General features: G+C 37.6%; 1 protein-coding gene across 1 annotated transcript; it reads left to right on the top strand.

Annotated features, from left to right (window-relative positions):
* The first annotated feature begins 1103 nt into the window (after positions 1-1103).
* On the top strand, positions 1104-10374 carry LOC306854732 (CD48 antigen-like). Its single transcript, XM_079392974.1, has 8 exons — positions 1104-1212; positions 1327-1426; positions 8070-8378; positions 8808-9074; positions 9193-9318; positions 9414-9457; positions 9692-9817; positions 9962-10374. The coding sequence occupies exons 2-8, from the start codon at positions 1372-1374 to the stop codon at positions 10112-10114; spliced, it is 1080 nt and encodes a 359-aa protein (XP_079249100.1). The 5' UTR covers positions 1104-1212; positions 1327-1371; the 3' UTR covers positions 10115-10374.
* The last annotated feature ends 662 nt before the right edge of the window (positions 10375-11036 follow it).

An 11036-nucleotide genomic window follows, 5' to 3' on the forward strand; every position in this document is an offset into this window, starting at 1 on the left:
GAGAACAGATGTAGTTGAAAAGTTATTTCAAGGGCACAAAAAAATTATAATAGTGATGCACACGGATCATTTATAATAAATTACATAAAACAATAATTGTCCATTTTTATTTCATGTTGACTTTAACTCCAGTCAGACAGTGAGATCATAGAGAGGAAGTAAGAAAGTCCAAATATGGAGAGGCTAAGAAAAGCTCACATTTCAGAGAGCCTAGAGCCGAGCCTATTAAAGTGATATTAAAGAAGAAGAAGACGACATGTACAGAAAATAAGAAATGACTGAATAAAATTACATTCCTTGCCGCAGATGAGAAAAATATGCAATGATGCAAGAAAAAATAACCAGCCGCAGTTGTGCACTAACCATTTCTGAGAACAGCCTCATTGGTTTATGACATACAGGAGCTTTTACATGCCCCTCTCTACAGCAGCAGCTTCTGGTAAGTGCTTCGATGTGCTTCGATGATGTTGATGTAGGAAGGATACGTGGGCTTCAGGCAGTCAGCTTTCTGATCTCTCTCACCCACATCTCTGTCTATAAGCTAAACAGGCCAACATATAAGGCAAAGTTGAAGACAAAAGAAAACTTACTGGCAAAAAAAATAAAAAAAATATTAATTTTAAAAAACAGTACAAAAACAACTTTGACTCTCATCAGTCTGCTTTATGAAACATTTTTGCATGTGCTAAGAAATCATGAGCCTATACAAATTGATTCTCTGTACAAAGTTTTACTTTTTTTTTTGTTGATGCATGTGATAAAGATGTGGCATTAAGGCTGAATTAACTGAGCTAATGCACTAAAACTGTATGCTGTAGAAATGGCCTCCTATGCTGCTCACTTTGGTTATACCAAATATCCTTAGGTTTTTGTTATTGTTGGTGTTGTGTGAAGAATACTTGTACCTTCCTTTCTTTCTACTAAAAATTCTGTTTTAGCGATTTGAACATTTGTTCATTAAAGATGGCCTTAAAATGTCCAAGCCATCGTAATGAAATGAACATCAAATATAAGAGATGAGATGAGACGCTCTCTGAAGACAAGCTGATAGGTTGACAAGTGCAAAACAGTTGGTCTGCACACACTTACTGCTAAGGGCTAGTGGTTTGTCAAGTGGTAAGTAAACAGTCAGATCAGTCTTCCTTTGCTCTATCTCTGACCGTTTCGTTTTTTCGGTGACTGCAAGAACAGACGGATCAGAACAGACATACAGTACTGCATTTTAATTTTGTTTTAATATGCGATGCATTTAGAAATTTCCTGTCTAGGTGATTTAAATAAGGTTCACCGATTGTTTTACACAAAACGCTCTACTTCCTCTTCTAGTAGATAACATTATCACAGCAGGTCAGACTCCATCCGTCTGCTGCAATGGAAATTGGTCACTTTCTCGTGTTCTTCATAACAATTCTGATCTCCAGCACAGGTACCAAAACCCATTTACTTTACTCTGCTTATTAGTTAATGGTTATTTATATGGTTGTGTGCAATACATGAAAATATTCCTATTTAAAGTGATGATTAATGATGACTGGCTAGATGAGTGGCGTGCACAGTCCTCTGGAGGGGCATGGGAGAAATCGCATTAACATATAACATTTATTTTCCTATTAAATCTCTCAACACACCATTAGATATGACATTAAACGCAACTGTGTAGATTTATTTAGTAAAAAGGCTTGACTGTTTCCTTTGGTGTATGTTTGTATTAGAGCTGTCAACGTTAACGCATGCGATTAATCGAAAAATTTTAACGTGTTTTTTAATGCAAATTAATCGTTTGATAAGGTTTGACCCCAACGTCTTCCCGTCATTGCAGAGCGGAAGGTAATCTATCATTGTGTGATAAGTAGGGATGGGGAGTCGACTTCAAAAGAGTTGATTCCTCGACTCTGAAATCGCTGATGTCTGCACAGATTCTCAAGTCCAGTGCATGGCAGTTGAGTGCTGTATATCAGCAAGGAGTGAACAATATTAAGGTGCAGAAGCAGCACGGGCTCAGTTTGCTTTATTTAGTGCTCACCTATGATCCGTGGATGTTTAACAATTTTTCTCTCTCTCTCTCTCGCTCTCTCTCTCTCTCAGCATAGTGATTATCTTTTCACACAGTAATACTATCTTTCATAGACATATTCACGTTTAAGCACAATGTTACTAATTGCATTTTACTTCTGTACTGATTTATAAAAAAAAGTTTATATATTAAAATGCTCAAGCAAGTGAAAAAACATGTAAACTGCCTACAGGCTACTTTTCTTACGTTAAAAGGTAGGCTCTCCCAATTTTAAATGATGTTTTATTAACAAGGTTCGGGAGGAGCGCGTCAGATACTTAGCCTAATTAACACAGGAGGTTCCCACTCAAGTTAATCAATGTACGGCTATAAATACAGCTGGCATACCTCTGTTCATTCGACGGATAATCAGCATCCCTCCTCCACCAAGAAGGTATCACTAGAGTTACTAGTACTCTGGGTTCGGGCCATTCCTGAGCCCGGAGCCCTTCCCCAGGACAGCACGCCAAATACGCATTACCTTACTCGTGCTAAATGTAGTGGCGGACCACTCTTAGCTGGGACGTATTGCTTAGCTTCTTTGACAAGCTATCCAACACAGAGAAACTTGAATTGTACCTTTTTTGAGGTGGATGAGATGGGATTCCAGCAGACAGGTAAACAGGGCAGGTAAGCAGAGCAAGGCAGGCAGCAGGCAGGTAAGTAGGTTGGTTCAGACAAAGCATGGACTCCAGTAATCCAACAAACGATTGGTAAATGGTGGTCAAAAAAGGCACAACTTAATATCAAAAATAATGTCCAAATAGTGTTAAATAGTGATTCAATAGCGTTTCAATAGTGTTTCAATAGCATTGTAAAGAACTGTATGCTTAATACGTTCCAACAGCTTCCTTGTTCTTTTATTTTTAGAAAGGTGAGAGGCGGCCATCTTTAACTTAAAACATTCTCACCAACCGTCAAACTAAAAGTCCCTACAAAATAAAGGACCCTAAATCTAACAAAATATACCAGTGCTCCAATAGCACAAAAATTTAGATTAAACTCAAAATGGCTCCTACACTAAATATACAGGTGCTGGTCATAAAATTAGAATATCATGAAAAAGTTGATTTATTTCAGTAATAACCATTCAAAAAGTGTAACTTGTATATTAGATTAATTTATTACACACAGACTGATATATTTCAAATGTTTATTTCCTTTAATTTTGACGATTATAACTGACAACTAATGAAAGTCCCAAATTCAGTATCTCAGAAAATTAGAATATTGTGAAAATGTTCAATATTGAAGACCCCTGGTGCCACACTCTAATCAGCTAATTAACTCAAAACACCTGCAAAAGCCTTTAAATGGTCTCTCAGTCTAGGGCTGTGTCCAAATTCAGGGTCTGCATCCTTCGGAGTACTCATTTGAAGGATGTTACGTCACAGCGCCGCGACGAAGGCTGTCCAAATTCGTAGGATCCTTCAAATGCGGCCCACAAATACGTCCTCCTTTTTCCCGAATTGGAAGGATGGGTGTGGTGGATCCTTTCCCGTCCTACCTATCCCATAATTATTTTCGGCAGAGCGTAATGGCGGACGAAGCGAGCGGTAGCGGAGTGGGAGAGGAGTTTCTCTGACAAAACAAGCTAAAGTTTATGCTTCGGCTCAATGAATTTGTAGGAGAAATTAGTAGAATACTTAAAAACAAATAAAAATAGGCTATAATGGCTTACCTGGATGTGACTGTCTTGTAGTCTGATATAAAAAACTCTCCGACAACGAGCAAAGAAAGTATTTAATTTATTTAATTGCTTTATTTCTTCCAAAAGAATTAAAATGAGGAGAATAACTCTGTTTGTCCATTTTCCCGCTTCTTGCTTGGCGCTGTCACGGTTGCTAGGCGACAGGATATGAGCAACGGGTAAGGGAGGGAACTGAAAGAAGGGTAGGCTGTCCAAATTCACAAACACCGTGTAGGGTTATTACATATAATATTAATACGTAATTTAAACAAATAGTTTAATTTAGCTCAAAGGGAATCGTTTATGATTTTATAGGGATTTGAACAGAATCAGTGTTACGGCGATTCACTGAACGAGCCGTATCTGGATATTAAAATCCCAAATATAGTGAAAACACTATTAAATAGCACAGTAACGAAATCGACAGATTAAGGCATTAACTTGTGAGCAGAAAACACAAGATACTTCTCTTTTAAAATATAAATCAGATTTTATTTATATAAACCTAAGACATAAACTAATCTACCACATGAACACAAGCATTCACACATTCACACGTTGCAGAAAGAGAGAGAGTGAGGAAAGGATGAGTTTAAGAGAATGGAAACATGAAATCCCAAGTTTACAGCAATTGCATAGACCTGAACAACCATCAATCACTTATTTAACCCTCGTTTTGAGTTTCTCAATGAGGCTAAAATTTATATTAAATACACCAATTAGAACCTGTTAGAATCTGGAGGTGTGTTTGCTGGTTTTGCCTGTGTAACGGGGTTGTGTCCTAGTTGCAGACAGGGGGTTCCCCGAAGTGTCTGATTCGCTGGAAGTTCAGTAGTCTTTGAAGTGATGTCTCTTGGCGTTGGCTTGCTGGACGTTTGAAGAAGTGCAGTCGAAGCTGGGCTTTATGTCAAGCTTACATTAACACACGAAACTCCACGGAAAGAAAAGAAACTAACGTAAAATAATAAAATAAAATGATGTAACGAGACTAAGTTGTTTTCCTTCTCATTATGGCACATGAGGCCTTAGCATGCTCAAAGAGCAGCACGCACGCGGTGAGAGGGACAAGGGTCCGAGAGTCAGAGAGAGAGAGAGAGCGTAGAAGAGAGAGAATGGAGGATGTCCTGAGGTTTTAAACTCAGCTTCTGGACCGTCCCATCTGGACGTATTGACCAATTAGGTATTGTCCTTGCTTAGCTAGGGTGTGTACTTCACATCATAAATCAGCCTGTTATCAGTCACATGGTCCGAATTTTAGAGGCTTTGGCAAAATATACCTTTTTGAACATGATTTCATAATACGACTATGATGCATTTGACAAAGAATTGATTGGAAGAAACATTTCAAGCATGAATTCTCAAACTCATAGATACTAAACATGCAATAGGTCTCTTTAAGGCTCGAGCCATTCAATACTCATTAAAAGCAAGACATATTGAGTTATTAAAACAAGGATATTCAAATGGGTTACATACACAATATGCAGTTATGCATAGAAATTATTAGTTTCATTAAAATTGAAAATGAAAGTCTTTATGTGGTTCTATGGAGAACGAGGCATGTTCTTTAGAGAAGGAATGTTGGTTTGGAAGGTCTTTTATGTGTGGAGACACGCCCGAAAGAGTCTGTAGCTAATGATTTTCTATCACAGGTTTACGTGTGAACATCAGTCTTGATTACTTGCAACCAATTTGACAGTCTCCTTCTTGAATTGGAATTATCAATAAGTGTTTCTTTTTTCCTCAGTGTTGTAAGTTGTTTGGTGAAAAAGGCTTGCTAGTTGGGAGTTGCTTGCCCCAAACTAGATTTATGACGTCCTGTTCCTTAAGGCCTCTCTGCATTCCAGCTCCTCAGGTTTCAATGTTCCAATGCATCTTAAAAATGGTCTGATTCAGTCTATGATATCCTACAACCGACTTCCGGGTTTTGCGGACGTCGGAGGATCCCTCCTCCTTCAACCGGGTAGGAAGGATCCTAAGGAGGATGCAGACCCTGAATTTGGACACAGCCTAGTTCTGTAGGCTACACAATCATGAGGAAGACTGCTGACTTGACATTTGTCCAAAAGACGACCATTGACACCTTGCACAAGGAGGGCAAGACACAAAAGGTCATTGCTAAAGAGGCTGGCTGTTCACAGACCTCTGTGTCCAAGCATATTAATAGAGCGGCGAAGGGAAGGACCAGATGTGGTAGAAAAAAGTGTACAAGCAATAAGGATAACCGTACCCTGGAGAGGATTGTGAAACAAAATCCATTCAAAAATGTGGGGGAGATTCACAAAGAGTGGACTGCAGCTGCAGTCAGTGCTTCAAGAACCACCACGCACAGACGTATGCAAGACATGGGTTTCAGCTGTCACATTCCTTGTGTCAAGCCACTCTTGAACAAGAGACAGCGTCAGAAGCATCTTGACTGGACTGCTGCTGAGTGGTCCAAAGTTATGTTCTCTGATGAAAGTAAATTTTGCATTTCCTTTGGAAATCAAGGTCCCACAGTCTGGAGGAAGAGAGGAGAGGCACATAATCCACGTTGCTTGAGGTCCAGTGTAAAGTTTCCACAGTCATTGATGGTTTGGGGTGCCATGTCATCTGCTGGTGTTGGTCCATTGTGTTTTCTGAGGTCAAAGGTCAACGCAGCCGTCTACCAGGAAGTTTTAGAGCACTTCATGCTTCCTTCTGCTGACAAGATTTATGGAGATGCTGATTTCATTTTCCAGCAGGACTTGGCACCTGCACACACTGCCAAAGCTACCAGTACCTGGTTTAATGACCATGGTATCCCTGTTCTTGATTGGCCAGCAAACTCGCCTGACCTTAACCCCATAGAAAACCTATGGGGTATTGTGAAGAGGAAGATGCAATATGCCAGACCCAACAATTCAGAAGAGCTGAAGGCCACTATCAGAGCAACATGGGCTCTCATAACACCTGAGCAGTGCCACAGACTGATCGACTCCATGCCACGCCGCATTGCTGCAGTAATCCAGGCCAAAGGAGCCCCAACTAAATATTGAGTGCTGTACATGCTCATACTTTTCATGTTCATACTTTTCAGCTGGCCAACATTTCTAAAAATAATTTTTTTTTGCATTGGTCTTAATTGATATTCTAATTTTCTGAGATACTGAATTTGGGACTTTCATTAGTTGTCAGTTATAATCATCAAAATTAAAGGAAATAAATATTTGAAATATATCAGTCTGTGTGTAATGGATGAATCTAACATACAAGTTTCACTTTTTGAATGGTATTACTGAAATAAATCAACTTTTTCATGATATTCTAATTTTTTGACCAGCACCTGTATGTAAGTGTGAATTCGGGAAATTAGAAACAGCTGTCTCGTGCCTTTATTTTTTTTTGTGAGGGGAACAAAAATGTGACATTGTGGAGGTGTGACAGGTTCTGTTTCCTTAAACTAGTTAGTCATGCATTTCTTTATTTCAACACATTTACAGGTAAATCCTAGTATTTTAAATTTGAGATTAATCATGATTAATCACAGCCCATGACTGTGACTAACACGATTAAATTTTTGAATCGATTGACAGCACTAGTTTGTATACTTTTACCATCTAATCAATCACAGCAAACGTTCGCCTCACTAAAGTTCAATTATGAGTCCAAAGTCTTACTTTGGCCTTCGCTCTGGAAGTGATCTGTTAATTCTGCTAAACTTTAATTAAAACTGAAAGCAAACTATATCAAAACTAAATAAAAATGTATTCACAAAATAGAAACTAAACTAAAACAAAAATATTAATGAAAATAAAAACTAAACTGAAGTTTATAGCAAGTTTATATAGAAGTTTATGAAGTTTTATAATTTGAAAACAATATTAAAATAAAACAAATTTAAAAATTCTAAACTATAATAACCTTTGTTGGGACTATGCGATGTCCATTGCAAAAGGAGTAGGCTATTCATATTTGCACATATTTGTATTGTAAATCATATTAATCATCACCAAAACATCTAGTTAGCTACTGAATATGAAAAATCTATTTTTGTTGATTGTCACTGTTTGGTGTAAAGCTTTGATGGACTGATAAGATATACTTTGAAATGTGTATATAATGTAAATATTTTGCATATTTACAACACTAAAATTCCACAGACCAGAAATGCCTTAAAAAATAAATAAATAAATAAACAAAAAAATTAGATTCTGACTAAGATAAAGATAACACCTCCATCTGTTGGAAAAATTATGCACAATAAATGGTTGAACGGGTAAAACGTTGTATGTAGCAAAAATATGAATCTGATAAACAAAGGCATTTAAAATGAACACCTCTTCTTCTTCTTGTTCTTCTCCTCAGCATCCGGACCTGGAGACCATGTGTTCGTACAGACAGGGGGCTCTGTTGAACTGGATATAAAACATAAAACACTGCCAGAGTTTGATAAATTATTCTGGATGAATGATAAATCTGAAAATATAGTCAGATTCACAAGGCTGTCTGGAGAAATAAAATATCACAGTTCATATATGAACAGAGTGGAGTTCAATACTGAAACCTTCTCTCTAACACTGAGGAACATGAAGAAGACAGACAGTGGACTCTACTTGGCAAAAACAAGACAAGAAAAAGAAATATGTGTTGCTGAACACACCGTATCAGTTATAGGTGATTGCATATTGGACAATTTTTCTTTTTTACTATGGCATTACGACATTTTCAGATGAGAATAGCAATAGAATCTACATTATAATGTAACAGAAACAGGAGAATATGAAGGATATTGTTAGCTGTGCATCTGCTTACAGAGAAAAAAGTGTACAATGTATTTTTTGTTTTTTTTTCAATCTCAGGCATATCTGCAACGGCAAACACTATTATTTATAACTCATTTTTAACTCTTGATCTATAAAAAGCACCTAAAAAGTGTCATATAGAAAGTCACTCATCAAGGCACCAGAATAATTTACTGAAAGAACATTTGTATTATTTCACTTTATTTCATTGCATTGCATGTCCAAGTCAGGCTTCACCTTTGCTGCAACATGCTCTGTGAAAAGTCTTGACCTATAACCTCTCCACACAAACATGTTTCAGATCCAGTGGATTCTCCTGTTCTGAAATGGGACGTCACCAGAATAAGTGTTCACGCCTGTATTGTGAACGTCTCATGCAGTGGGCGTGATCATACGATCAGAGACAGCTACCACAGCAACAACTGCCCTCAGCAGGAAGTGACATCGTTTGGAATCCAGACTCTAGCCCTGTATTGTATGGAGAACGTAGTTGTTTGTAACTACAGCAACACAGTCAGCTGGAAGAATGACACAAAAGAGATTAACCAACTTTGCCCACCTCATGAGGGTAAATACTACTCTTACATCGTCCATATTTGAATTCTTAGCAGTTTATTCTCAAATTAAAATACTAAAACGTATCTTTAACTAGGATATGACTGTTAATGTGACATCTTTCATTTTAGAAGAAAATCCCAAAGAAAACAACAGTTCTTTTCCTCTCCTTTGGCTCTTGGTCATCGCTGGTGTATCAGTGCTGGTTTTCACAGCAGTTTCTGTAATATACTGCTTTTACAAGAAGCGTAAAGAGAGTATGTTTGCCTTAATGAAATAGAAATGACTGTAGCCTCAGTATGGTTTTTGGTATGCAAGTCACTTTCTAAATCTATTCTATTAAATCTCTTAGGTGCTTCTCAACAGAATGATCAGACAGTCTATGCACAAGTTCAGGTAAGCTTCAGATATTTTTTGTATAGCCATCATATACTGTAAAATTAACACTCTTAAGAATGAATGAATGAATCCTAACACATAATAATTCTCTAGAATTGTGTACTTCATTGGAAGTCTTTCAAACTTGTTCAGTTGGAAGCTGCTGTCCACATAATATTAGCCATAGAGTCTAAATGCACATGTGCATGTACAGACGGATTTATATGACTGTTTGATTGGATTGTTCTGCAGCCGATGAATGAAGTGCAAAGACCCCTGGAGATGTTGGAGAAATCAGCGAATCCTCAAACTGTGTATGGATTTACAGGGGAAGACGTACAAACTCACAATACCAGTCAGACAATGCCTAGTCCTGGGGTAAGAAAGAGAGGGACACATTTACTTCTTCACAAATGTTTTTATGCAAAACCTTACAAATATAGATGGATGTCAAAAGGCCAATTAAATATGTTTGTTACTATTTGATATATTTACTATACGCTTATATTCATATATTCACAGAAACGGAAACGGGCGCAAACAGAAAATCGCCCCAGCACCACCTACAGTAAAATAGGACAACACCAAATGCCATCATTTGCCTCTGAAACAGATCATACAATTTATTCAGTAGTGTGTAAATCCACGCAGGGCAGACAACCTGTGCATAAATAGCAGAGGTTAAATATGTTAAACTGTGTTTGTCGATAGATAAAGATATTTTTTAACATATCATGGCAAGTATCATTAGTAATGAGTGCTAATATTGGTTTGTTGAAGTTGACTTGATGCCATTAAATTGTATGTTTCTTTGTTTAATTAATGCTGTTCTGACTTTGTACATTTTTGATCTGAAACTGCTCATATTAATTGGATTTATATAATCATTGGAGTATGAGTAAATAAAGGTAATGTGTCATGCTTCTCTCTCTTATAGCCATGAGAAATATTTATTTGTCAAATTAACCAAGAAGAAAACCTTTTTGTGTTCAGCAGAAGAAGGTTTGGAACCAGTTCTGCCCCTGCCTTTGTTTCATTAATACAGTAGTAAACTCACATACTACAGAGTAGGAAGTGCAGTCTCAACTGACTGAGCACCGGAAAGTTTAGTGCTCATGCTTCCTCCACAGAGCTAAACTGAGCTAAACATTAGTGTAGGAGTTGTGTTTTCGGTTTTCGGTTCAGGTTTTCAAATGAAGGCTAGCACAGACTATAGAAAAGTGATGAACAGGACAGACAGATTGCACATTTACATTTAGTTTTTGTAATATGTTCATTATGCAGTGCAGTTAGAGGCTTTCTGGCTAGACAAATGAAAGAAGGTTCACAGAGTGTTTCACACAAAACGATCAACTTCCTTGGCAGTAGGTAGCGCATTACCACAGCAGGTCAGACTCCATCCGTCTGCTGCAATGGAATTTGGTCACATTCTCATGTTCTTCATGACAGTTCTGATCTCCAGCACAGGTACCAAAACCTGTTCATTTTCCTCTGACTTTTGACTAATGGTCAAACACATGACTGTAGTAGGGTAGATGTATGCTGTTGCAATATTCAAAACCTTTACTTCTTTAAAGGGTTAGTTCACCCAAAAATG

The sequence above is a fragment of the Barbus barbus genome (assembly GCF_936440315.1).
Source record: "Barbus barbus genome assembly, chromosome: 3".
NCBI lineage: Eukaryota > Metazoa > Chordata > Actinopteri > Cypriniformes > Cyprinidae > Barbus > Barbus barbus.

Coding starts and splice junctions, on each gene's coding strand:
- LOC306854732 (XM_079392974.1), top strand. CDS start 1,372: ATGGAAATTGGTCACTTTCTCGTGTTCTTCATAACAATTCTGATCTCC. Junction 9,319..9,413: donor TTACAAGAAGCGTAAAGAGA/GTATGTTTGCCT, acceptor TAAATCTCTTAG/GTGCTTCTCAACAGAATGAT. Junction 9,818..9,961: donor AGACAATGCCTAGTCCTGGG/GTAAGAAAGAGA, acceptor ATATATTCACAG/AAACGGAAACGGGCGCAAAC.